Source organism: Trichoderma gamsii (assembly GCF_001481775.2).
Source record: "Trichoderma gamsii strain T6085 chromosome Unknown Scaffold_3.2, whole genome shotgun sequence".
Classification (NCBI taxonomy): Eukaryota; Fungi; Ascomycota; class Sordariomycetes; order Hypocreales; family Hypocreaceae; genus Trichoderma; species Trichoderma gamsii.
The window spans coordinates 492,112-519,851 of NW_020171340.1; the positions used below are offsets into that span (position 1 = coordinate 492,112).

A 27,740-nucleotide genomic window follows, 5' to 3' on the forward strand; every position below is an offset into this window, starting at 1 on the left:
TTATTTATTCGTTATCCAAAGATGCGATTTTACCCGCTATGCTATTGCCGAATAGCAAACAACAGCCCATACGCAAACACGCCCTATGCATATACCCCTTTTTTTGCGTTCTGATTGGCAAGATGAAAGAGAGAGAAGAAAAGCAAGAAAAATATAGTGCCCTTATTTATAATATTCTCACTTCTCGTTTTCTGACGAAGCCATCTCTTTTTTTTCTACGACATACATGAAGTAAAAGGAGGAACCTGCTTAATTTTTTCTTCTTCTTCTCCTTCTTTCCCAAAGAGCATGCGAAGCTTACCTTTTCTTTTTCTTCATTTTTTGCTCTTCCTTTCATCTGGCTTTATTAATGAATTCTGAAGCAAACATCTATCAGCATCAGCATTATTTATGACTGTTCACTACCTTTTTTTCTTCTACAGCTGTTGTTTTTAGCATGTTGGCAAAACTCAATGTTATCTTCTCTTGTTTTGTCTTGTTTTTTTTATATCCTGACTTTACTCTTGGTTGTATTTTTATCCCTTTTTCTTCTTTTTTTGAATAGAGACAAGAGCGTACGCGTTAGTCGATATAAGAGCGTTGGCTGCTGGGGTCTGTTTTCTTATTTGGGGCACTTCTTTCCATGTATCCATGGCACTGGGTCTATTAGCATTACTGGAGCATGAGTCGAATTGAGATTGGCTTGATACTAGATAGCTAGATTGACTGAAAACAAAGACATTGCCGTTGATTAATACACCATGACGATGCCAGCATCTCCCAACATCCATTCACAACATCCATTACGTATAGAGAGCACTATCCTGCCATCAATAGTCATACACTTTAGGAGCAGCAGCAGCAGCAGGAAAGAAAAAGAAAGGAAAGGAAATGAGAAAATAAAACAAAGACTCAGCACGAGATCAGCAATAGAAATTTAAATTTCACAACCAAAACAAAATAAAAAAAGGTTTCGCCTAAAAATAGAGTATGCTGAGTCTCATAAAATAACTCTTCATGGCCCAACGCCTCTTCTCCTCTGCCTTCTTAGTAATCGTGTCATCACCGGGAGTCACTACATATAGATCGTGACCTCATATCCTTCCCAGCATAGCGTTCTTTCTTCCCACGGCGTACACACTCCTCGCTTCTCTTACTTAAACGTATTGAGACAGCCACCTGATACCGTCGCCGTATCCCTGTCGCATCACCACGGAGCACATGAACAGCTCGATCGGTCGGATGCCCTCCAGCTGCATCTTGCCCTTTCCGGTCGTCTGGTACAGGCCCAGCTGGTGTCTCAGCTCATCCTCAGAAATGGCGTCGGGGTGGTCGATCTTGTTACCCAGAATGACAAAGGGAACCTTGGAAAGCTCCTCCATGGACAGGAGGGCGTCGAGCTCGGCCTTGGCCTCGGGGAATCGCTCGTGGTCCTTGGCGTCGACAAGGAAGACGACACCGTTGACGTCGGGGAAATAATCTCTCCAGATACGACGGGCTAGAGATGGTGGAGATATGGTAAGCACATAGAAATTTTTACACTGCGTAGAGTTCAAGGTTTGGAGAAAGGGGAAGGGATTGTAAATTCAATAAACATACCCTGCTGGTGACCACCCAGATCAAAAGTGTTGAATCGAACGTTGCCAATGGCAAGCTCCTCAGAAGCTAAATAATCAGTCAGAAAAGAGGCTTCTTCAAGAAAGAAAAAGGGAGCAAGTAGAGAAGGCCGTCGGTTCATATTTCGCGATGGCAATGGGCGGCAGTCTTACTAGGGTGAAGAGTAGGTTGCAGGATAGCAACTCGGTCGTTCTATAGCAATCCCATCATGTTAGAACATCATCATTTCGCATATAGCCCGTTTTAATGGATGTCCTGCATCGTCATAATCGATCGCATGCGCAACAGCCTATCCACTGTAGAAAAGCTGCAGTGATCGTCCGTTCCTATCCATCCCCCCTGTCTCAAGCCCCCTTGTCATTCTTATCGGCGACGTACCTTCAGCATGTGAAGCAACGTGGTCTTTCCGGCATTGTCGAGGCCCAGGAAGAGCAGCTTGGCGTGCTTGTTGAGCAGCCCCAAGGAGGACAGCACATCGTAGACTAAAGTTCAAGAAACAAGGAGAAAAAAAGTCAGCCTCTATCTCTACCATCGCTGTAACGCAATCGCGCATGTATGCGGGCAAAAAAGGTGGCGGTTGTCGAAAGCGATTAGACTGCGCTGACGGAGGGGGGGCGAATGGAATAGAATAGAATACATACACCAGTTAACAATCCACATGTTGGGCGATTTAGTATCTTGTATTTCTTAATCCACAATTTGAAGTGCCAAATGGAAAAGAGAAAAAGGAAGAGTGGAAAAAGGCAAAGGGTATAAGAAAGAAAGATGCGATGGGGCTACTCGGCTGAAGTTCGCAGAGCAGAAGGAAAGTTGTTGTGACGATGGTCGATGCGAGCTAGATCGGGTCCGGGAAAGGACAATCAACCGATGCTGCTTTACCGCCTTGTTATTTTGGGCGGGCCATCGAGACACGTGACATGCCTTGTTGCTCAGGCACCAAAAAATAGGTACATGAGCGGAAATCATGTGGCGAAGGTGCGCCCTTGACAATTGGGCAAAGTCAAAGTTGCAGGTAGGCGTCTGCAGTGATTTAGTGGTCTTTGATCAGCTGCCATTACGAAAATTGATGGCGAAACAGGAGAAACAAGAGAGTATCGTGGTTGTCATGGCGTGACTTGAAGATGCTGTCATGTGATATCGCCAAAAGATGTTGGAATCGAAAAAAGTTGGCCGCACTACGAAAATCGACAGTATCTAGTAGAGACAGCAGACGGTAGCTCTGGCACGTTCAAGAAGGATTACGTGGCATCAAAGTAGTAAGCAATTTCTCCACACAACACATGTCACATTTCAAAAGTATAGAGCAGATAAAGTTTGAGTCTTGGAATCTCGCTGCAGTATTACTATCTAGTAATATCAACCGACGGCTTCTCTCACAAGGAAGCGTCTTGCCGACCAACGCCAACTGAGAGGTCCGCATTCCGAAATGCGGCCTCTTGGGTGTATCCTAAAAGCAGACAGATATAAAAAAAGGACAAAAAGCCTCCCCCAGGTATGGGTATCCCACTGTAGCCACAGATGATGTGTACTGTTTTTCAGTATATACAGGAGTCTCTCTATTCATCCAGAGCCATCTCCGAAAGATGAAAGATCACGCAATTATATAAGTCATAAAATCGTGAGAAAGAAAAATTAAAGGAAATAATCAAGTGAAAGTAAGGAAGGTTGTTAAAACAACTTGGGTATATAGGACTTGTATGAAAGCGAGTGCGTAAACGGTATTGTAAAAAACGCCGCCCAACAAACGATGGGACTGTGGAACCCATTCCTATCAGAATGCTCAAAACTCCTCTTCTATGTGTATGTCATTTCCATGCGTTGAAAATGAAGGAAAGAATTTTTTGCTCAGCAAGAGAGGACGTAGTCTGGACCCTTCTTACCGGCCATGAGCAGACCGAGCTCTCGCATGCGCTCGGCACCAAGACCAGGAAGCATTGTTTTGCGCTCAGGGATCTGTCCGCGTCTAGCACGATCACAGTACTTCTGGAAGAATTTTTCCTTGCGGCGCAAACGCTTCTTCTCAAGACCCTTGACAATATCGATGGCGCTACGAATGTGGGCATCAGTGTCGGATGAGGTCTTTGAGCCCTTGGACTGCTTCTGGTGACGGAACATAGCCGCAGGTCTGGGCAGGGACTTTGTGTGGGTAAGACCAGGGCGACCGGCCAGCTGGAAATTGGCGTGTGCACCCTGTCTGGGAGTCTGGATCGGGGTTGCGATGGCCACAGCCTTGGGAGCCGGGGAGCGAAGTCGTCGAGGCGACTGGCGGTCAAAAAGAGGCTTGGGGGAGCGAGCGCGAGGCTTGGGAGCAGGGGAGCGCGCACGAGGCTTGGGGGCGGGAGATCGAGCACGAGGCTTGGGAGCGGGAGAGCCGCGTCGCTTAGGGGGTGGAGAGCGGAGACGACGGGGAGATGTGTTGCCATTCTTGCGCATTCTCCGGGCACGGTCGGTCTCGCTGCCGAGATCCTCCATGACCCCCTGCACCCACGCGTGGCCATCGCTCTCGGAAGCATCCACATAGATATCCTCCTCATCTTCCTCGTCAAGGTCCGAAGCCGGGAAGCTAGGGTCAATGTCCTGAGGAATGATGCGAAGCTTCTCGTTTCTGCGGGCAGCGAGGCAAGACAGGTAAGCATCCTCGACGGGTCGATCCTCATCCAAAGTGCCGCACACAAAGTCAGTGCTGTCAGGCAAGTCAGGTGCCTCGGTTTGAGGTCCAATGGGTCGAGCCTTGGAAGCACGGCGACGGCTGCGTCGGGAGCCGATGGAGTCATCCGACTGCTGGTCGTTGATGGAGAGTCGGCGAGCCAAGCGAGGAGTGACCTGGCGTGGGATGAATGGAACTCGAGGAGTCCACATCATCATGTTCTCGTCATCGTCGTCCTCCTCGTCGGAATCAGCGAAGCCAGTCTCCTCGTCGGTGTGATAACCATCAGAGCCGTCGTCCTCTTCGTCCTCATCCTCATCCTCATCTTCCTCGTCGTCCTCATCCAAGTCTAGGTCATCAAGTTCATCGGCTTCGTCATCCTCGTCCTCGTCTTCATCATCCTCATCCATGGCTGTCTCAGCCTCATCCTCTTCCGCCTCTTCCTGTTCGGCTTCCTCCTCAGCTTCAGCTCCCAGGCGGCGAATCAAGTTTTCCTTGACCAGGATGTCGGAAATAGTAAGCTTGGTCTGAGTGGAGTTCTCTTGGCGAATCCAGTCATCCTCGCGAGCCATGCCACTGGCGAACTCGTGGAACTGGGAGCCATCCTTGATGAGATCCGTGGAAGAAGCACGAATAAATCGAGGTCGAACGAGGGAGGCCTTGCAGCACTCTGCTTCAGCAGGGGCTGGTCGAGGAGAGATGGGGACAGGATGTGTCATGCTCCTCTTAGGAGTAGAGGGCTCAAAAGGCTTGGGAGAAGTGTTGTGCGAAGACGATGGGCGGGCCGTGCATGCGAATTTGATGCAAGTTCGCTTTGGTGCATCATCTTTTGCCACAGGCGTCTTGAGCATGAGAGCAGGAGGAGCGGCTGCTGCAGGAGCAGCTTGTGGCTGAGCTTGAGGCTTAGCGGCACAAGCAAATTGGATGCATCGCTTTCGAGGAGCTTCCTTGACAGGCTCTTCAATTACTCGTCTAGTGCCGAAGAAGTTGCCAAAGAGGCCGCTCTTCTGCTCGCCGGCACCGTGGAGACGAAGCATCGACAGGTTGGGGAGAGGCGGACTGGGGGTGTTTGTTCGAGAGGGACTGGTAAGACCAGTGTCACTGGTCAAATCGGCGGTGGAAGCAATACTGGCATTGCTGACCATGGAACGGCGGCGTTGGCTGTAGGATTTGGACGGGTGGAAGACGTGAGCATCCTCTTCGTCTGATTGTCCCATGATGGCCTGAGTCAGCAGCGAAGACGCAACCTGCTGTTGACGAATCGGCGCTCTCTGGAACGGAAGAGCCTTGGTGGGTATAGGCATATACAGCTGAGTTTCTGGCGGTTCGTCGGGGTCCTCAATGAGATCTGACCCTTGCGTCGCCCACTCGAGGTGATGTGAAGTTGGAAGAGTTGCCATGGTCGCTGTTGTTGTGAGGCTGAAGATGTATATTGTGTGAGTGAATTATAGTAGGCGAGTTGATGATTCGATGTCGAGATCGAGAGAAAGAGGTCCAGCAATGACAACAAGGACTTTCGTCAAATGTCCCGTTTTGGTATTAATCCAAAAGTTCAAGAGACACTGAGAGGCGAGTGTAAGGCGTCGTCGTCTTCAACTCTGGAGGGGCGTATGAAGGATTTGTGTCGTAGCAAGGCGAAGCGTGTAAGCCGACACAAGGCTTCCAGCTCGTGAGAACAAGGTCTCTTCAAAAAATTGTCCCTGAGGACCGCGATGCTATAACATCAAAGCCAACATATTCAATATCCAAAGAGTCGAGTATCGAGGCAGTGGACGTGGACGTGGACGTGAAAAAGACTAAAAAAGGGCTTTTGGGGCCCGCGAGTGTGGTATAAGAGTGAATGCGAAGAAGCGGGTGGCAGGCCCAGTCCACTTTTAGCAACGCTCTCTGGTGATCTGGGGGGGCACACTCGCAGGACGAATCAACGCAGGCTGGAATAAAGAAGAAGAAAAAAGGGTCCAGAGGGGGGTGTGATTATCGAGCAGAGGAGGCTTCTTGGCAGATTCCGGATGACGTCCGTTCCAGATGTGGCGTGGCGGACCTGACACGACAGAACGCCGGGAGGTCGGTAGGGGGTGTGTGTAGACGCCAATGCAGGGATCTCCGATGCTTGGGAGATGTTGGATTTGGATATCGAGGCGGCCGAGGTCTCAGACATGCAATGCAGACGCTGTGTGTGATGAGCGCTGCGTGCCGCTGTTCGCGCCTGTATCAAGTGCTGTGCTGGAGGAGAGAGAGCTGGAGATGAGAGCTGGGGGGTGGGAGCAGCGAGGGAAAAGAAGCGAGACGAGCGCCACACACGCGTAGCAGCAAAAGGAACAACTCAAGAAGAAAAAGAACAGGCGCGGGCGGGAAGAACCAGTTCGAGCGTCGGCGAAGAGAAGGCAGCGAAGCGAAAAAGGTGAGGGATAATTAATTGATCTGCCGCCACTGCACACTAGCACCGAAGCATCAGACGCTGCTGCTCATACGGAGTACATCGGGATTTGGGGAACGGAATATCTACAGTAGCGCAGAGTAGCCGGCGATGAGAAATCAGGGCCCCAGAGAGCAACAGCAAAACCTGCAGCCCATACAGTGCCGAGGGCAGAGTCCGCACGCGCCGAGGCCGTCCTGTTTGAGGGCCTCGTGCCGCTTCTGGACGGCTGCAAAGCGCACCTGGACTAGAAACAACGCGCAGCGGGGGGGGTCGGGCACAGTGTGCGGGCGCTGCAGCCGCGCCGACAGAGGCACGGGGCTCGCGCACAGTGGGCTGCACAAGCACAGAGCACAAGGCACCTGAGCACCACACAGTCACAGTGCAGCGATGGGTGGGCGCCCTTTGGGCGCCCTTTGGGGGGTGTGGGCGCTGGTCTTAGGGGGGTTCCGCAAATGAAGAGCCACTGAGTGGTTTTTCTTGGGCTGGCCGCTCATCAGCCTGCGATCAAGCGGCCGATCTATGCGCAGGCGCCAATTTTCTGCGTCCAGCGCGGGCTAGCGAAATTTCCATTTCGCTACAGCACGAGCACCTACACTGTACAATCCAGCACAGCAACAATTCTGGCAGCACGCGCTGTTAGACCGGAAATAGCCCATCGAACTCGAATCCAGCCTGCGAGCCAGCGCTAGCACTAATTCAGAAGCGTCCATCCACATCGTCGGTGTCGTCATGATGCGGCCAAAGGGCCTTTTTTCTTCTTCTATTTTATTTTCCTGGCGAATGCAACGCGCATCGTTGATGCTAAAATAGGGCATCCGATGGTGGAGGGTGAGCTGATGGCCCTCCACTAACTGGATTCATTCCCACAGCCTTCTGTCAAATGTCGATAGCCGCAACGACCTGAGGCTCAAGGGATTGGAGGGGGCCACGCAAATGAGAGCAGAACCAAGGGATGGGAAGCTCTTCTCTCGATGTGCCGCTCGCTTCCCCGCTCGCATCTGCATCGAATAAACAGACAAAGAGTAAAGCGTCGATGCCCTTGTCAGGGGAGCGCGCAAAGGCATGCACGGGAGCAAAAGAAGCAGGCAGCGTCTCCGTGGGATTTTCAGCTTCAGCTCCATGCAGCACTTACAAGAGGTGCTTGCCGTGTACGTGTAGACCGGCAAGTATGAAATGTACATGCCTATATGCGTATGCTGGCATTGCAATCGCTGCTCCGTGCTCATAATCCACCATCCACCATATTTGCTCCGTAGCGACTCCCGGGGCCCGATCGGTCCCAGAGCTCGTATGTAGGTACATGCCCCGTACGCGTGCAGGCAAAGCAGTACAAGAAGGGATCGCGGTATATGCTCCGTACCTTGCAAATTTCCGCCTCGCCTCGCCTCGCCTTGCATGTCTCACAGATTGTCGCTTAACTGACCAGCAGCCCTGGCACTATGGCTCCTGTGTTAAGCATATATCGTACAAGACATGTCTCTCACTAACGTGTCTCGTCGAATATGGATCGAAAATACGAGGATTGTGACCTTGGCCTTGTAAGTTGTTGCCCTACAGCCAGTACTTCCGGCTGCTACGTTCCATGCCCATGCCCAGAGTCACCTCAAGTCATGTACATATCAGCACCACTCTCTCTCTCGTGAGCATTCATGCATGTGTGTATACCAGTAGGGATGTCTGTTTATAGCACTCTCCCTTTTGCAACGACAAGCGAGAACTGATCCATCTGTCGAATTCCACCGCTTAACAGAGATCGCCCTTGGCAAATCTAATACCGGTAATATCCCAAGTGCTTGGCATAGGTAACACGAGAGAGATCAAGGAGATTGAAGAGAGGAGCTTCGCGTGCCGCAGATGCTGTCTGCCCATTATGTCGTCGTTGATGCTCAGCCAGCGGTGGAGGAATGAAGTCACTTGCTGCCATAAAGCGTTAAGACGGCATCGAATACGCATAGAAGGGCATAAGCAAGTTTCTTCATAGCGCAGCATCACAATGATGACGGGAGGCTAGCTCGCCAAGAAGCTCTCCTAAATTGACTTCTCCATTCTGAGAGAAAGCCACATACTGTACTGTAGGCTTTGCTCTGACAAACAAGCAAGCAGGCAGACAAAATATGCCTCATACAAAAAAGCCGCTCCAGCAGAGCTTAGCGCGAAGCTGCTGGGGTCATTTGGCGCGTGAGCTAGGGTCGTCTTTGCTTGCGTGCTGGATGGAGCTGGAGCTGGAGCTGGGCAGCAGCTGTGCGCCCATTCATTGATCAGAGAGCATCACAAGCGAGGGCGAGGCTCCGCTTGCAAGGCGGATGGGCATGATTCCCATCCATTCACCGCCCGCTGGAAATGGACCGTGTTGGTGTTGTGGGCTGTACTGTAGGTCAGCCCTTTCGCCCGTCTACATTTCGAACGCTGATGGAACAACAGAAGGCAGAGACGTGATTGCTCCAACAAGGATGATCCTCATTGCGCTCAGGGGACCGTCAGCAGGCGAAGCTCACATCCGCGCCTAAAAATACACCACAGTGCCGTCATATATCGCAAAGCCTGTTGATTGGCACCCCGTGTTTGTTCTTACTTGTATGAGTTCGCACTCCGTGCTTCAAGTATACGCAAGTACAGCCAGTGCTCAATGCCAGATGGGAGACCTCTTGTTGCTTGTGCTTGTAATTGGCCAATGAATGGTGGCCTGTGGATGTGTCCAATCAGGTCATGCTCACTCAACATTGCCAGGTCCAGCCGCAGCCCGCGGCAGCTCAATAATCGTACAGTAGGCCATATGCACCTCGCTGCAGACGGTTTAGCAGGCGTTTCGCTTCACTGTGAGGCTTACTGTGAGGGACTCTCGGGGCCACAACCGAGCCAAGGCCGTGCAAGCCTGCAGCTCTGACCTGTGGCTATGATTCTTTGGGACGGGCGCCGTCCGCACTGAGTAGCATTCTGCATGCTGCTCTGATGCTAATCGCACTGTCTCGGTACGACGTTGCTCTGCAGTCGACATTACCCAATTTGACAGTCGCAGAGTTCCTCTACAGTACACGGAAATTCAAAATCCTGCGATTGAAGCGAAGCGCGAGCGCCACTGGCCACGGCCGGATTCGGAGAGCCGTGGCAAAGACTCCAGCTGCTGTTGTGATGGCCTGCGAGCAGAGTAGCATACGGTCGAGAGTCCAGACCTGAATAGACAACAGACACGCTTCACTAGCTCCAGACCCGTCGTAGGAAGCAGAGAGAGAAGAAAAAAATGTTTTCTTCCTCTTTGTCTCGCGGGCCGCTGGAGCCGCTGGCCTCCTCGGTATCTCGCAATGGCTCGGCCCTGCCGGTGTTTGCCCGGTCTCCCTCTCTGCAGCTTCCATCTCGTGAACAGGAGACCCTGAATTGTCAATTGGCCTCTGTCTTGCTGCCGAGTTGACTGCCGGAAGGCGAAAAGAGCATGATTCCGCGACGGTACTTGGCTGCCGAGGCAAGTCAGCACGCTGCCCCTTTACGCGCATTGCCTCGCTCCATCCGGCGCTGCACCTCGCCTCACGGGAATCCCGCTTACAGAGGTAGGAAAGGGGGAGGCATTGGGTTTAGTGCCGTAATATGCCGACGTGCATGAAAGACCCCTACTCGATCAGGTCACGTACATTAGCATGCAGAGGCCACTCCACACCCCATACTTGCACTTGCAAGTAAAGGAGACGCTGGCAGGTTGGTTGGATGCGCCACTCAGGTTTGTCATCGCGTGGCGCGCTGCCCACTGACAGTCATGCTGGGCCAATTCAGGCTGGAACTGCCACACGGCGATCGCCAGCAAAACTGCACCATGACGCCAAATTCCTGCCAGACAATGGCAAACCTGATGCGTTTCCTGTTGATCGCAGATCGGGGAACCAAAAAGTTGCTTTGCCATGACTCTAGAAGGGTCGATCAGGCTGTTGGAATGCTACCCCCCTTAATCAAGAGACAATCCATGTTGCAGCCGCCAGTCAGTTGAACGCATGCGAATCGCCAAGTGACACACCAAATGGAACCACCACGTTGCCTCTGCCTCGCCTATCATGCCCCGGATGTATGCCGAGCAGCATAATCCCATCACCCGGCTGCATGCAGCATTCTTCGTGTCTGGTTGCTGCCTCGCTTTGCAATCAACGCGGGAAGCAGCATGGATGTCATCCAAGGCGCAGACTGTAGTAGATTGGGAATCCCCATCGGTACAGGATTATCGCCATTTACGAAAAAGGGAAATATAGACAGGACAGCAACCCGATTACCGTCAGAGCCGGAGTATGCAGCTGATCCCTTCCGAGCTGCAACCCGCCGCCACATCCGTCCTTATTTTGGGCACATTTAGATCGGCAGGAGGGCTTGGATGTAAGGTAGCGGTCCTGATATATTCCCAAAGTGGACAAATCGTCATACGGTACATTAGTTTGAACGTGTAAGTGCAAATCGAAGAATCGGCCATTAATAGGAGGCCAACCGCCGACTGGGTATCAAGTCGCCATCATCAGGATCGTTGTACTGTGAGCCCAACAGTTGCCACATAAACACACAATGCAGCCGAATTGGACAGCAGCGCGGGGGTCCTGGAGAGCAGACTCGCATTGTTCGTCAGCGCCATCGGGTCAGCAGCCATTGGGAGGCAGCTCTACGCCAGAATAGGCCTCGAGCCCGACACGAACTGACTGCCCAGCCGCAAATGGCTACATACCACGTCGCTTTGCGCGGTATCGTCAATTCTCGCAGAAATACGACGAGTCGGTCCAGCGCACTAATGTGGTTCAGAAACCCCACGGCTAGATGCACAAACCCCGCATCGTCTCTCTCTCTCTTGCTGAGGTCTTTCGAGAACGAATGGCCCATGACCACGAAGAATAAAAAGGGCCCTGGGCCAAAGGAAGCAACTCTTCGTAATTGAGGAGATACGCTGCCCGTCGAGCTGCAACTGACAACCCAATCACCAGCAGGGCTGCGAGAGTGACGCCACATTGGCAAGTGGTTCGGCCGACATGTCCGTTGCATGCTGCATATTGAAGCCCTTCCCAAAGCGTCCTCGTCGCTTCGATCCAGAGGGCTCGCGATATATTGGCAGGCACATTTCATGCGCAGGTTAGGTAGGGCGTTTCGTAAAGGCGCGGCCAATTGGAGGCGCAAGCGTAAGCCATCCAACAGGCACAGGGCGCGAATGGGATCAAGGCGTTTCGCCTCAGCGTTCCACGTATCTCGAAAAAGGCCGTGGAGCATGGAGGTGCGGGACGGGAAGTCCACGGGTCAACGTCGGCTAGAAGCAGGCGGAGAAGCAACTTTGCAGCGCTTTTCAGCCTCAGGCATGCCCGAGTCGTGCTCATTCGGCGGCACATCTTTGCTCCTGTCGGCGGTGAGAGTCAGGGCCGTGCATGAGCAGCCAAACCAAAGAGCCATCAACAGCCCTTTTCGGCCGCGGTAGATACTGGTGAGCTGCGGAGCTGTGCTCCGTTATGTGCTTGGTCTGGTAACTACGCGCTCTGCAGCAGCCAATGGCTCCATGGCCAGATACGGACCAGCTGCAAGTCCCCTTAATATTAGCGCATGCATGTACTCGCAGTACTGCCCGTTGTAAAGGTAAGGGACCTGCCGTAGCTCCCTCGACGCATCGACGCCGGTTTGATACGGTGACTTGGTAAATTGACTAATTTCTATGAGTACTGTACGTTGCTGTGATTCGTACTGACACATACAACCTGGCCGCAGCGTCTGTATCTGGCAAGATGGATAGCTCGTTGTACTCCGCACTTGTGCCCCGTACACAGCTTATGCACCTTTATCTAAGAAAACACAAGCCGTCGTATGCCAAAGGTGGACAGTGTGCTCCTCCTCCGCACATGTCTTTGAATGTTTCCTAAGCAATAATCGAGGCCTTGGGTAAAGAGACATCATCTCAATTTGATGAGACATGTGTTCTTGTCGTTCCCGGTCAACGCCAAGGCTGAAATGTCTTATTACTTTTATGTGTAAGCTTAAAAATAGGAGGACCAGCCTAGGCCAGGCTGTGTGAACCAATTCCTTCGGCCGTCTTAGACATGATTGACTTTTTGCATGTTCAATTGCGCTCCGGGGATTGGCCAAGACAGCAAATTTCGTTGAGACAAAGCCAAGAGCGAATTAATCACTTTTTCACCAAGCTAGATTACAAGCTCGTAGATATCAGTGGGGGTTCCTCAAGCTTGGAGATTCGATGGCTGGAGAAACACCGGACACCAGCGTTAGCGGCCTCGTCTCTCCTCGGGCTGTTTTATGATTTCGTGCCCCTAGGGGTGCAGCGATCGCAGAATAGAAAAAAATCCGGCAAGGTACACAGTGTATCGTCAATCAGTGGCAGACTTTTTGGTTCTAAGCCAGCCGCTAGCTTTCTGGTCCGACTGCTTGTCGTTGAAAATTTGTCCTAGCAATTTTTTTTCCTCGCATTCTCGCTAGTAAAACGATCGCTCCGATAATGGGGGCCCCCAGCCCACCGACGACAGCCGCCCTCTTAGCGGCTAAGCGGGCTCTAATAAAGACGAAAGAAAAAAAAGTTTCTCAAGAAGGAGGGGAGCGAAGAATTAATTGGCGCATGGGGACAGACGTTGGGGTTGGGGAAATTTTTCCTCTAGACGACAGAGCTTTAAAAATTTTTCCTTTCTTGGTGTCCACCTTGCAAGGTGAGGCTGCATACTTGGCTGCTCAGCTTGCTTCCCTTTTCGTAAATACAGTTTGGCTATAAGCGCGTATACAGACTTTCCGTATATGCATGAATTGATTGGTATCTCACGCCCGAGGCCAGAGAAAGGCCCTCGTGTAAAGAAAAGGGGGCTCGTGTGAATCCCAAATCACATTAGACTATGAGCTTCTTTGAGACAAATGTTTATCTGAGACATGTCTATCTATCCAGAAGTCTAGGTCTCTTAGCTTCGACTCGTGAGCAATGGCAACTTGATGCGAAGTCACACCCTTCTCTTGGCGCTTGTAAAACGCATACATGGAGGCGTGCTACCTTACACAGATGAGTTAGTTGACATACCGCGCTGTCGCACATGGGCTCTGGGCATTTCTGGTGCGGCACAGCAGCAAAGTGGCAGCGATAACGGAGTCAAAGGGAGAGAGTTTGAACGCAAAAGTCAAAATTGTGCTTGGGTGTGCTGCCACCCCTTGAAGCCTTCCGCAGCCCATTCCGAGTAAAAATCTTATACCGCGTAGGGGCCGAATTATGCTTCCCGAGCGTTGCGGGAAACAAAAGCTAACAGGATATGGCCACACAGAATTCTAGGCCTTTGCAGCTGCTTGTGGCACCCTACAGAAGCTACCCCATTCCACGGTGTTTCTGGATAATACGGCGTTTTGGACCCCTCCAGACCAGAGAGAGGGCTGAACAGAATGAACTGACATTTAAAGATGGGAAATGTCACTGGAGACAGAGTTACAGCTACTATGCCGCATTCCTGTAGTGTAATTGGTGTATATCCATGCCGAGCTTGCCTTGCGTGTGATCCCCCTCTGGCATGTCTAATGTACAATAGATTAGCTATTACTTTGATATGGCCGTTGACGTTACCTTCGTCATTGAATGTTGACACAAACGTAAAGCAGGAAGTAATGTCGATGGAAGCATTCTAATACAAATTCAGTCATGCAATCACTTGTACCATATGCGGCCTCCAACCTGGCTTGCTCAAGTTCAATCTCTAGTTGTTTATCTTAATCGATATATTCACGCCAACTCGTGAATGTTACCGCGTGAGGCCATTCAGAAAATGACGTCCCAGATTGTCAATGATGCAATTCAATTACTGAGCCTATTTACACATGTTGTGGTCACATAATTCAACTCCCATTTATCAAGCTTATCTGTTTGCTTGAGTAGCTGTCTATAGTCACACGCACACATATTCAATCGTCTGTTTCACCAGCTTCCTAAAGACGTTTGTTAACATGTTTGTACCTACTCTGACTGCTACCAATACATCTTCCTTATTGTAAGGCGTTGTTTAACCGATGTCTAAGTCTCTGTGTCTCTTTTGAATAATAAATTAGTGTAGCCGGCATTCGATATATCCAAATATGTTCACGATAATTCGTAGCTCTCTTGTAACATTGAAGTTGCACATGAGGCTCACTAGAATGACAGTTTCGCGAACTTTCACTTAGTTTACTTCCTCCATACTTCTACATTAGCCTCGTAGGCTACAATATGAGCCTAGTTTTCTTCTAACTGGTTTAAAAGTGACAAAATCAGCAATATCTTATCGAAAACCAGCTCTATACAGAGAGTAGAGCCTTGTTTCTCCAGGTTCAACGTTGTAAGTAGTAGCACCCTGTATCGCTCTCAGGCACAGCTTTGGCGTATATCAAGGCAGATGGCACCTTCCAGACTTGAATGATCAGAAACATCACTCATTTAATGCAATTTCAGAAATTTTCGTAGCTTATCAAAGTTTTGCAGCCTTTAAACCAATAATTCAACCTGTCCAGCTTCGAATCATAGCAAGACATCGTCATATGAATCAAATCACGTGCTTCCTCACGTGCTGCGGCAACGATTTTCCCGCTAGCCGAATTAATGACTGCAGTCCGGTAAAGATTCGTGCCAGCGGCCTCAATTGAGCTCAACACAAGTAACGACTCAATCGTCCTCACAGTCACCATGAACTCCCTCCGTGTTGCCCGTGTGGCTCTTCGAGCTCGCCCTTCAGCCATGCGAGTGGCCTTCCAGCGGAGAGGATACGCCGAGGCCGTCCCCGACAAGGTAAGGGATGTTCCGGAGCCTCGCATTCAAGAGGCGTGCAATTTATATATCGCTAACTGAAATTTTTATAGATCAAGCTGAGCTTGGCCCTGCCTTTCCAGGTATGAATAACTGCGCCCCGAAGAATCGAATCTTACTGGAAATGCGATCCGATTGTGCTGGAGTGGAGGGTATGCGACGCTCGACAAATGTTCCCGCGATGCTAATTACCGCAATGCTCTGCAGTCCATCTACAAGTCCCAGGATGTCGTCCAAGTCAACATCCCCGCCGAGTCCGGTGACATGGGTGTTCTCGCCAACCACGTCCCTTCCATCGAGCAGCTCAAGCCCGGCTTGATCGAGGTTGTTGAGGAGAGCGGTGCCGCCAAGCAGTTCTTCGGTGCGTTGATATAACCCCTCCGAATTGCAACTCTATTACCGATAGCAGGACTGACGATAAAACGATCCTATAGTGTCTGGTGGCTTTGCCTCTGTCCAGCCCAACTCCATCCTGAGCATCAACGCCCCCGAGGCTTACCCCCTGGAGGACTTCAGCGCTGACGCTATCCGTGCTGGTATCGCCGAGGCCCAAAAGGTCGCCAGCGGCAATGGAAGCGAGCAGGATATCGCTGAGGCCAAGATTGAACTGGAGGTGCGTCAAGATAAAATATGGCTCTATTCGCGAAACAAACAAGCACTAACATGCTATCGATAGGTTCTCGAGACCCTTGCCGCCCATGTCAAATAAACGATTATAGAAATATAAATTCCTGTACAACTTTTCTACCTGTCTTTAGCGCAGAGCCGAAACAATTGATTCCAGTTGCGGTGCTGTTACATATAAGAAGTTGCATCTCTGCTGCTTTCAGCAGACTCTCGGAAACTATGCGTTGCTGTATGTAGGCGCGGTTCCTAGACATAATGAACTGAAATCATACCCCTCCTTCCTCTTTATCTCTGTAGGATCAATCATCCTTCCCAATTGGACTTGATGGCAAGGCAACTTCTCCCTTGCTTGTTTTGAACTTTTCTTCTTTTCAGAAATGCTTCTGGCGTTTTCTTCTTAACCATACTCGTTCATTATATCTTCTTGGCTCGAGTGACAATTACTTGTTGGACCAGCATCATGACTTACAACTACATGAATGATCCCATGACTCCTTCCAAGGATCAGATATTCTTAGATGGAGCACCGCCGGACAATCTCGTGCCCTCCGGATTTGTCGAGTCTCGTATACGGCAACTCAATATCAGGTCAAGCAAAGATCGACCCAAGATTCAGAATTCGCTGCATGTCGCAAATGTGCGCGAAGGCGAAGAGGTTTGCAGCCCTGCTTGCCAAGGCACACGGCTTGAAGTTACTGCTTCACCTCCAGTCGGACATTCGTATCCGGGCTTGAGAATTAATGACAATCCCAGCGATGACATTGGAGTTGCTTGGGAAGCGTCATCAATAAGCGCTCATATGTACAATGTCAAGCCAAGCTTGAGAGCATCAAGATCAACCAATTCTATAGGTTTACGGAGCCCAACTCGGGGCCCTAGCAGATTCCGGGGCTCGCACAGGTCGAATAAGTCTGCCTGCAACCGAGCCGACGATTCAAATTTGGACTAGAAGTCTTCTGGGCGCTTCCAGGCTAGCACGCGGGCATCACTGTCGACTATTCAAACAGCACAACCGACTCTAAATGACTCCACAGAGGAACAGAAAGACGCACAGGATATGTTTGGCCTGTTTGGGGCCTCGCGGCCTGAAGGTTGGTTGTCAGATGAACTAGAACAGCAACAGGATTCGCGAATGAAGACTGTTCAAATATGCCATTCTTGTGGTGGCTTCTTGCATTCACGGTCACGGTGCGCAAGATGCGGACACGAATTTTGTTTCAAGTGTAAAACCGAGCTGGTGAGTGCCTTGGCCACGACCATTTCAGCAGATCGCGTATATGCGCGAGAGCAAGAGAAGTCGGAACTAGGGGGATGGCGCCAAGGAATAACTCACAGCCAAAGCCTTGGGAATCTATTTGAGTCGAACAGGGAAGGCAGAAGTAGGTGATACGCAGGCTCAACTCACAAGATTAGAAATAATTTATGATGTAGGGAGCCATCGACTAGCTCAATCAAAGAGCCACGACTCAGTCACTGGCGATTTCAAAGAAGGTCAGGCAGAACGCAGTCAGATAGAAAGGCAAGCACGCCAGCAATTTCGATATGAACGCCGACAGCGCCTGGAAAAATCCTACAGCGACCCGATCAATCCTGAACAACCATCTGACTGTCCAACTTGTCATACAAGTAGTGATCCAGCGAGACATAGCATCTGTTGCCTTGCTCGCCAATTCCCATCGAGGCGGCGAATGGATGATCGACCCAATCTGAGCAAAGATAAGGCGATGTACGAGAGTGGCTCAAAGAATTCCTTCAAATCCTTTTACAGGCAAAATGAAGCAGAAATGGATGTCATACAGGCCACTTCACTCTCATCCGATTATAAGACCGCGGAGCCTTGCTTGTCTCAGCAACCGGAGCATGAGGTTTTATCTAGCGGAAAAGCAGGTGAGTATGAATTAAGCATCGATATAAAAACATTTAAGACGGACGAGACTAATGAATATGGATATATATTAGGCGGAGCTGCATCGTCCTCAAAAAGATCGTATGCTCATGATCTGCGGGCTAACAATACCTCACGCACTTCATCTCGCCGAAGAGCTCACGATCTGGCCGACGATGTCACTACAAATGCTCAAAGAGCTCTTTATAACTTACACAGCATTGATGAAGATACTTTTTGGACTAACACTCAAGATCCACACACTTCTCGGCATGCTGCAACGTCTAGAAATGGTGGGAAAGATGCTTCAAGGTTTAGCTTAGAAGGAGCTGAGCTTGAGAATCTGGATTCAGAAAATATAGGGGGTTCACCACCAGGCAAGGCTGCCACGACTGCCACGGCTTCACAGCGTATACCACTATCTCGAGAGAATAGCAGTACAGTAGCGCGTCGTCAGCATAAGTCCAAGTATGGGCCGATAGAGGACACTGAAGCAACCCAGTTGCTGCAAAGAAATACAAACTCGCCAACCAAAACAGCCATCGGCGTAAGTCCAAAAACGCCGGAAAGGGGAGTCGGAGCGACGATTGAATCTGAAGATTCGCTCAGGAGGTTCGGCGTCGCCAACTCAACGAAGAGTTCGAAACGAAATATTGAATCTTCTGACGTCTCAACATGGAAACAACAACTGAGAAAAGTTGGTGACGCGAGGAGCAACTCTCCAAAAAAGCCATATTCGCCATTGGCTGCCGGATCTCAGTTGCACTCTTCCCAGTCTCCAACTGCATTTCTTCAAAACGAAGAAACAGTCACCCGGTCAACAAGAGGATATGGGGCAGAGACTGAGGAGCAAACTTCTAGAGCACAAAAGCAGAGGGAACCTATAAAAGATAGCATGGAGAGCATTCTGGCAGAAAATGATAAAACAGCGCCAAAGATAACTCTTACGGCCCCTGACGATGATTCTGAGATGCCATCTAGTCACCACATTTGCGAGTGGCGCTCACGGTATCTAGGGCTAAGTGCTGCGTTTGATAAGTTGCAATGTGAGCTAGATGTCGCGCTACAACAACAAACCAATCTAGGTACTGGTGGAAAAGAACTGGGGACAGCTTCACATAACAACGGATACGTTAACTACGGCATCGAGGGTTTAACGATCATCGTACACAGAAGAAGCAAGGAGGATTTAGTCCTCAATACAGATTTGAGAGAAGAGGAATTCAGCGATATTGGAGAGTAGCAATGAAGCTTCTTCACTGGCTGGAAAGGTATACAGTGGGGTTTATGCCATATGAAAGTATTTGTTACCTGTATCACGATGAACTGCTCTGAACGACGATTTGGTAGACCAGTATCTGAATATCAGGCAGTCCATAAGTCAGAAAAGAAACAATATCAACAACCTTTCACTGAAGAAGACTTGACGACATAAAAGGCCGAACTTTGCGATACTTTTCCAAAGCCATGAGCCACTTCCCATCGTCCAAGCCAGAAGCAAAATGAGTTGAACATGACGAAGCCAACAGCCCTCTCCCGCTGTCCAGCTGTCTCACACCAGGCGGCAGGTTCTGCCACTATTGGCGTTGATACGCGACTAGACCGACGCTGCCTAACGTACTAGACTGCCTATGAACTGTCATTCGCTACACTAATTGATCCAGATATTGGATATCACTCTTTCAGGGGAAGGGTCCTACAACACACAACACTCTCACGTCTATTGGACAAACTAAAAGGGGGGCGTGTATCTACGTCTGAGTCAAACGCGAGTGTAACGACGGTACGCAAAGGAAGGCCAAAAAGAACTGGGCTTTGTTAAGGAAACTCCTTCTTTTGACTGGACAATTATACGGGAGAGCAAATATACCTGGAGTCCTTTGTCGATCTTTCGGAGAGTGAGCACCTAGGCAGTTTGATTCCCACCTGATTCTCACGTCCTGTCATTTCCTCATCCGACCTCACCGCACTAGATCATATGCCTACCTGCCTACATACCTACTTCTGCTAACTGGCTAACAGGGAAAAGATTTGTTGTCATATGCACGTTTGCGTGGACTGCCTTGCCTATTCGTCCATGTTTCGAATCACATGCCTCTTTTTCTTTTCTTGTTGTTATTTAGTATTACCCCATTGTTCGTTGTCACGGCATATGTAAGTAGCCTGATAAGAGAAGTGAAGAATGAACAGAATGAAAAGAGATACACACGCCCCCCCATGAAACAATAACTTTACAAGTATGTATGTACATTCTACCCAGCCCCCTTGTTTTTTTTTTTTTTTTGGTTTTTGTTCAATACTCCCCCCCTTGTCTGTCCTTCCGTGCGTATGTGTGTGTGTGTTGTACAGTAGGTGCTTGTTTAGTTTACATAGGTGTATATCTAGATGGCGGCAAGCATGAAGAATGATCCTTTGTCCTACTCTGCCGCGTTTACTAAAATGCACTTATTCCCAAATATGGGTTGATTCGACTTCGTTGGCAGCCCGGGGGGATCCCCCCCCCTCAGATCCCTTTTTTTCCCCATCTTCCCCCATCACGAGGGATGGATGGACTGGGTCCCTTTGGATCGAGTCTCGTGGCATCCGAATAAGCGCCAAACGGGAAAACGTGCTAATGCCAAAATGCCAAAATGCCAAATACCAAATACTTAGTCTGCTGCCCGGGTGCTGTTGCTGCTATTCCCAGCGTGGCTTTGCGTCAGAAGCGGGCATCTCTGCAGTAGATAGACAAACATACATGCCAACTACCTACTTACTATCCGTACGTATGATGTAGGCATACATACGACCATGGAATAGGCCTCATGTACTGTAACTAGTACCATAATCATATCATGAAGAAACATGCCAACATGTCAATGGGGGTACGCAACTGGGACTTATCCACACGCTTGAAGATTTACTAGGTACCTTGTTGACGCTGCAAAAAAGTCCTCAGTCTGCTGGCCAAGCCCGCTCTCGTCTTTGATGACGCCGCGCTTAGGATTTTTTCCTTACTGTACACACCCGCTGGCAATGCTACTCTAACTTGATACACGTGGGAATGGCCTTATTCTTCTGCTGTCCTATCCTTTTGAGGGCAGCTGGGGCTTCGGCCAGGCCGCGGTTAGCGAACCCGGGGGAAGAAAAAAACATACACATACATACCTAGATAGAGTGAGGATGCTACTACTACTACTACTAACTATTACGGGGCTTGTGCGTGAGAAAAGAGTGGTTATGCTTTGCGTGATATCGGTGTAAATTGGAGCAAACAAAAGGCTGTAACAAGTACCGAGACAGACGAAGGAAAAGGAGCGGTCTGCGAAACCACGAAAGAAAAAGAAAAGAAGAAAAGAAAAGAAAAGAAAAGCATAATCTTGGCGGCATATCTTTGGGCAAAAGTATGCTTTGTGTAGAGTAGAGCTGCAACGCAATAGTGAGCCGCAAGGAGAAAGACAACGTTGCTATTCTTAGATGTTTGTGCTCTTCTCACCTACGACGGCTGCTAGGGGTGAGAGACAGAGAGCAGCGGGGAAGAGAAACGAAAAGGTGGGAATTCCGAAATAGCAGGGCAGCAATGACGGTTCAGTGCAGGCATCAATCGGATCCCCGAGGATGTCTTCATGAGGCCATCGTGAGGTTTGAGTCTCCTCTCCCTCCAACTCACCCTCGCAGCCTTTTTTTCTTTCTTTTCACCGACACGTTCGAAAAGAGACGAGGACGATGGGGCACGTTGGTTAGGGGAGCCCGGTCAGCTCTGCCAACACACCCATGTCAGCCCAACAGCGGGACAGCCCTTTTCAGGTTGCCAGCACGCCGGGTCCATTCGTCTGCCTCGCAGGATCAGCAGGGTTCGGCCATGGGCATCATGGACAGGGTGGAGAGCTGATAGTCTAGTAGTAGGTACCTGGTATGTACTGTATGTAGTAAGTATGTAGGATACCTGGTCAGAGTCGAGTTGACAGCACCTCGAACACGCAAAAAAGGGAGGGAGGTCTGAGGTGGCAGACTTTGACAGGATGGCGTTGCTATCAATGGCGCTCTGTGATGTGAGCGAGCATGAGGCCAAGCCCACAATGGAGACGGGCATGCCGTTTCGGCATGGCAGGCATGGCAGGCATGGCATCGAGTAGCATGAATGGAACCAGGTGTCGAGGCTGGCCACAGACACGCCGTGCTTGTGCTTGTATATACCAGTACTCCCTGTGTTCCTCTAGACCTAGGCTCGCATGCGTCTCGCCGCCGTTGAAGACAAAGCGTGCAGACGGCCGATGATGGAGAGCCACGGCTGGCCACTGTGATCAGCACGCCCGACACCATGTTTGCTACGCCTGTGGGGTTGCTTCCGCACGAAAAAGCAGAAGGCTGGGGCCTCGATGGGAGCACGTTGACGGGTGAGTGACAGGCGGATCAATGGACGCCAACGAAGCCGAGCATCTGCCAGCCAGTCAAGGCGGTCCAGCGTCCAGCGTCCAGCGTCCAGCGTCCAGCGTAGTAGCACAGGTATCTGTGACATGGCTGGAGAAGGCCCTCCACCTGCATGAGGGCATATACCGCGTGCCTCGTATAGGTATCCCATCCAGCAAAGTAGGTAGTATTACATCCCTCTATCGCAAGCATCTGGAACGGGGTTTGCTGCGCGACAAAGTACGTACAGCACGCCCTGCGTCTACCTCAGGTCAGCATCTCGTGGCTTTTGCCCAGCACTTTTGTTCTTTGTTTCCTCTTATAATCGTCCCAATTGATCAAGTCTCCTGTGACGTTCCCTTTCATCCTCCCTCTCTTTCTTCACAATGCATTGCCCATACTGTAAAGACATTAGGACAAACAAGTCACTGGCTCGCACACAATAGGCGGCCCGCTAATGCTTTCGTGCTGTTGCAAAGCCCCAAAGGGGGTTTAGAAGAGGCTGGGAACCCCTGGTCCCGGCTCTACTTGTTTTTCTTTTCGTTCTTCTATTTCTTGGCTTCGCTGTCTTGACCAGGGTGAGTTAGTTAAAACCACCCGGAAGAAAGCGGTGTAGGAAGCGGCAGTAATCCATCCGCAGCGCCTAAAATGTTTTTGTCGATGGTTGCATGCAGTAGTAGCCCCAAATAAGGACGGCAGATAAACCAAAGCGAGACAGCAGTATCGCAAGTCTCAACACCAAGCAATTGGTCCCAGACTGGCCCATAAACAGGTCTTCAGGAGGCCGAGAAGGCCGAAAATCACAGCATCAAAGCATCACACGCGCTCTCCCTCCCCCCCTCCACATCACTTACCTGCAGTACTCCCTCAATCCATCCATCCACTCCTCCTCTCTCAATCGCAGAGCGAGCATAGCAAGCGAACATCTTGACCGCATCAATGCTAGCCGAGCTTCGTTGTCTCTTCTCCCCCCCTTGCACCAACGCCCGCTCTCACGGCCCAGAATTCCCGTCGCAAGTCTTGGCTCTGATATCCAGATCGAGATGCCTGCAGCACGCACTTGCTTTAGTCTATGTATCGTATGCATAACGATAGCGCCGCACGTTTTCCCTTTGCGTCGCCCCCTGTTCCTTGTTTCTTCTCTCCCTCTGTGTGCCGTTTCGTGCTTGTACCACTAGTAGTTCCTGCAGGCCAAGTGGCCCTGTGTGCGTTTGCATTTGCTTGGGACAGAACTGCAGCCGCATGCTACGCTGGTTGCGCTAGGTGGCCTCAGGGCGCCGACAGACGCCCCAGTCGTGTTCGAACGTGCAGCATAGCGGTGTTTGGGGGCCGTTTATCGGCTAGGCCTGTGCTTTTCTGGCACGAGTACCTAGTCGCTCGTCCTCGTCGACTTTGCAGGTCTTGGAGCTGTCGTGGCTTCGAGAATACGCTTCCCCTGTCTCCTTGGTCATGGGCGATGGAGGCTAGAGCCGCCCAAGTCGTCTCCACTTTGTTCTTTTGTTCTTTTCATGACTCTTCCAGTCACAGCCTCTCCATAATGGCGGCCCATAGTGGGATGTTAGTACGAGAGCTCCGTCGTAGCTGGGCAGATGCCCTGGTCCAAAGCGACGTGACCGAACCGCCCCGAGCGTGCGGGGCCGGGAATCCGGAGACCGGGGCCGGGGGTCGTAGCAGGCGGTGAGGCGGAACCAGGGGGTTCGAATGGGGGTCGCTTGAAGTCGGGTCTGCAAAGTTGGGCTGGCGATGAAGCCAAGGCTTTGGACAACGGATAGCAGCGGTGAGCGGTCGCTCCCTTCCTCTCTACTTTCAAAGGCTGTTTATGCTAGCAAGAGCATCGTATGATGGCTGGGATGAGCCAGGCTTTGCATTGACCAGATACTTGCCAGCTTCCTCTGCTGCTGACCGGTTCTTGAGCTTTGACGTCTGAAGGGGGTTCCTACTCACACTCCTAGGATAGATGTAAGTCTATCCATGTCAAGCTCAAGCCACCAGATCGATCCGCAGTGAAGAGATGGAGGATTTTGTGGGCTTGATGTACCGTTAGCATGTAGACTAGCAGTTTGTCATATTATCATTTCAGCAAATCTCTAATGTTATCACCCTCCATGACGCAGAGAGACTAGATGCGATCATTGAAAGTGAATGCTTCGAAGCTGCGGCCAGTCATATGACCAAGTCAGGTGTTTAGCATCCATGGTGAGTCTGTTTCTCAATTGACCCCTTCTTTCATGAATTGTGGGCGGCATATCTATTGTCATCACATCGCAGAGTGCCTACCTGTCCGTATATGATGTTTGCATCTGGGATTTCCTTTGCAGGCGGTCTGTCTCAGGCCTGCATACTTGGCGTCCCGTAGGCGGGCCTCACTCCCACTCGAGAGTAGTATTAGCTTTCTCTTGTTTGCTTGCTTGCTTCCATGGAGCAAACAGGGCGCATGAAAATCTCGTAGTGTTAATTATTGAAAGTTAAGCATGCCTGAATGTGTATTTTCGAAAAAGAGTTGTTCGACTATGGGCGGTTTAGACCAAGTTAAACAGCTCCATTCACATAAAGGGTCTATGTAATAGGTATCAGGCGTCTGTAGTCTCCGCTTACCAGGCTCCTCTCGCTCGTAACCAATGCGATGTCGGCGTTAAAGCTGCAGTTGTTAGGGCGAATGCTTGCTGCTGCTGCTGCTGCTGCTGCTGCTGCTGATGTCCTTGGTTATAACCTGAACTTGAAAAGATCCAATCCAGTGGTCCCCACATCAACCTTAAAGATACTGCCGCCATACTTCTTACTTAGATCATTGCCCTCGTCGTCCGCTGCTGAAGTGATGACGAGCTCTGTACCCACAAACTGCACACAGGTGATGTGCCTTGTCGGTAAAGTTACGCTTCCAATAACCTTACCTTCGGGGTTGATCTTGAGCACCGTGCTCTCGCCCCAAATGGCATGCCACACGTTCCCATCCACGTCAACACGGAAGCCATCAGGCTCTCCTGGTCCTTCATGCTGGTACCACAGGCGTTTGTTGCTGACAGCTCCAGTCTCGAGAGAGTAGTCAAATGCAAACACCTCTCGAGATTTGGAGTGCGTAAAGTACATCGTTTTGTTATCTGGTGACCAACCAATCCCATTGGGAATGCTCAAGCCCGTCAGCACATCCTCTCTAGACTTGGGCGAGCCAAAGCGCGCAAGAAATCCTATCAAAGGCCATTGGCGTCAGCATTAAATAGCCAATCACAAGGAGATGAGCATAAGATAGACCAGTGAAAGGCCGCCATACCTTCGGGCTGGGGCTCTCCGTACTCAATGTCAGTCATGCTTCCTAGCCACAGCTTTCCATGAGGGTCTGCCGCTCCATCGTTGGATCGTATGCGCTCGTTATTTTGTTCATTGAACGGCACAAGCATTGCGTACGTCCCAGCTTGGCGGTCCAGCACAGCGACTCCATGCTTGACACCGATCAGGATACGATCCTGAGGGTCCACTCCCTCAATATCGACTGTGACGGTTGGGCGCGTATCCAGCTGAATCACTCTCAGAGAGGAACCATCTCCCTTATCAGCAGCGGATACAGTAAGTATCTGACTCTTTTTAATGTCAACGAGGCGCACTGAGTTCGTCTCCTTCTCGTAAAACGGCCCCTCCCCAAGTGCGCATTTTAGCTCAAGCCAAGGCTTGTCCACTTTCCACTGCTGTAAGCCGGGACTTGCCATTGTTCTATCACGCGAAGTAGTTGGAGCTTTGATATTTTCCAGGATTTAGTTGGAAAACTTGCATCCAGATACAATCGAAGATGTTATATCTTTGCTCGAGCGATTCCGGAGTATCTCTGAGGAGCAAATGGCGGGGTAGGAGTTAATGTGGAGTTTTACGGAGTAATTCCCGGTAGGATAGATTGGCCCCGATATAACGAGCAATATTGGCCAAGCTACCCGGTGATGTCGGAATAATCAAGTCTGTCAGTTGAAGCAGAGCCAACTCGCCAGTTTCTGTAAAGAATGGCATGCTAGCTATGCTTGAGACTAGCCTGGTTGCTTTTGTCTGATTATTGTGACCTTCATCAGCAGAGAGGAGAGTCCGGTAAGCTGAGCTATCTCAGGAACACTCATCTTGGCAAGTAAATTCTTCATTGCGGTGCCCATGGCGAAGTATAAAGAGAGCCAAGTGTTTCGACAAACATGTAGGCATAAAAACAACTCTCCTTTGACAGGCTTCTCCCTCTTTCTTTAGCATGTGAACATGCTAGGGTTACTGTCGTGTCATCACACCAAGCAGCGTTACAACCACCGCAAGCATGTGCAAGCTGCCCCAAGGACCTTATCCGACATAGCGAATCACGTCGCCAGCGGTTACCATCAGTCAAGTTTCACGTGGCTGCTGGCTGATGCGGATAAGCGCTGGCGATTATGATGTCTCAAATTGCATCTCGTTAAACCAGCTTACTCCGAACTTGTCACGGTTATAGCCCAGAACCAACCGGGCTCGGAACTCGTAAACCGCTAGATGCTTGCATGTAGTACCCGGGCTGGGACCCTGTCCCCTGCTATGCCACATCCCGTGCAGGTAGGTATTCTACCAACAGCAATGTGCATCCGATGTGGGAGTAATGGATGATCCACGTAGGTGATAGGCATACTAGGTAGTGTACTGCTGTTAGTGGTAGTATATAGGAAGAGCAATGTTGCACAGAAGCAGCATGTGATGCTAGTAACGGTGAGAATAGTAATATATGTCTCAGAGCTGACTTGTGCGCCCCGCCTGCGTTAATTGAACCTTGTAGTCGCATAGAAGTACGCCTCGCTTTAACTACGGGCAGCCATTGAAGCCCGAAACCAGCATCGTTCATGTTTCTTCCCGCCCATGCACCTGCATCTGAGCAAGAGGAATACGCAGCTCGAGAACTCTCGAAGTCGGGGCATCGGCTTCTTCGAGCCTGCTGTTGACCACCTAGTGATGCGGATATCAACAAGCCCACCGCTAATAGTCGGCTGCCACGTCTGGCATGCAGCAAAGCTTGTGGGGCTGAGATGTGCAGCCAACAATCACCACCACCACCACCACCACTCTCTTCGTTTTGTCACAACACACACTTGTACCTCTCGTATTGTTGTCAAGTGTAAGCGACCATTCGCTCCACTAGGGATTCTGTGATTCGGGTTGGCCGTTTCGCAACATGTTCCAGCGCATTCAATAGGACACCGTTGGGGTAGCGCCAGCACCATGACAGGCGAGGCTCATCACCTCCCCTAGCCCCTCGCTCTGTCGGCCGATGCTATCGGAGAACAGCCGGGCTCCCTTCCATCCTGTAGCTCTCGTGGAAGCACCACGTACGACTGGCAGGCCCACCGTAGAGTGCTGCATGAACCGGGTAGGCGGATGGAGTCAGTAGTCCACGGTAGTTTGCAGGGACCGGTTGCTGAGCTTAGTCTGCATG

At 50.6% G+C, this 27,740-nt stretch overlaps 6 protein-coding genes across 6 annotated transcripts; 3 read left to right on the forward strand and 3 right to left on the reverse strand.

Moving 5' to 3' along the window:
- Positions 1–1,136: 1,136 nt before the first annotated feature.
- On the reverse strand, positions 1,137–2,256 carry TGAM01_v201163 (GTP-binding protein SAR1; the record flags this gene model as incomplete). Its single annotated transcript, XM_018805399.1, has 5 exons — positions 1,137–1,477; positions 1,579–1,644; positions 1,749–1,788; positions 1,975–2,078; positions 2,238–2,256. The coding sequence occupies 5 exons, from the start codon at positions 2,254–2,256 to the stop codon at positions 1,137–1,139; spliced, it is 570 nt and encodes a 189-aa protein (XP_018661308.1).
- A 1,185-nt stretch (positions 2,257–3,441) lies between these two features.
- On the reverse strand, positions 3,442–5,643 carry TGAM01_v201165 (hypothetical protein; the record flags this gene model as incomplete). The annotated part of the gene is made up of 2 exons (XM_024548702.1): positions 3,442–5,302; positions 5,552–5,643. The coding sequence occupies 2 exons, from the start codon at positions 5,641–5,643 to the stop codon at positions 3,442–3,444; spliced, it is 1,953 nt and encodes a 650-aa protein (XP_024406518.1).
- A 9,654-nt stretch (positions 5,644–15,297) lies between these two features.
- On the forward strand, positions 15,298–16,126 carry TGAM01_v201166 (ATP synthase subunit delta, mitochondrial; the record flags this gene model as incomplete). Its single annotated transcript, XM_018805401.1, has 5 exons — positions 15,298–15,399; positions 15,471–15,500; positions 15,625–15,778; positions 15,852–16,030; positions 16,094–16,126. The coding sequence occupies 5 exons, from the start codon at positions 15,298–15,300 to the stop codon at positions 16,124–16,126; spliced, it is 498 nt and encodes a 165-aa protein (XP_018661310.1).
- A 378-nt stretch (positions 16,127–16,504) lies between these two features.
- TGAM01_v201167 (hypothetical protein) lies at positions 16,505–16,993 on the forward strand (the record flags this gene model as incomplete). Its single annotated transcript, XM_024548703.1, has 1 exon — positions 16,505–16,993. One exon carries the CDS (start codon positions 16,505–16,507, stop codon positions 16,991–16,993), a length of 489 nt encoding a protein of 162 aa, XP_024406519.1.
- Positions 16,994–17,732: 739 nt separating this feature from the next.
- Positions 17,733–19,172, forward strand: TGAM01_v201168 (hypothetical protein; the record flags this gene model as incomplete). The annotated part of the gene is made up of 2 exons (XM_024548704.1): positions 17,733–17,931; positions 18,004–19,172. 2 exons carry the CDS (start codon positions 17,733–17,735, stop codon positions 19,170–19,172), a joined length of 1,368 nt encoding a protein of 455 aa, XP_024406520.1.
- A 4,952-nt stretch (positions 19,173–24,124) lies between these two features.
- TGAM01_v201169 (hypothetical protein) lies at positions 24,125–26,019 on the reverse strand (the record flags this gene model as incomplete). Its single annotated transcript, XM_024548705.1, has 4 exons — positions 24,125–24,266; positions 24,914–25,008; positions 25,070–25,503; positions 25,587–26,019. 4 exons carry the CDS (start codon positions 26,017–26,019, stop codon positions 24,125–24,127), a joined length of 1,104 nt encoding a protein of 367 aa, XP_024406521.1.
- Positions 26,020–27,740: the final 1,721 nt, after the last annotated feature.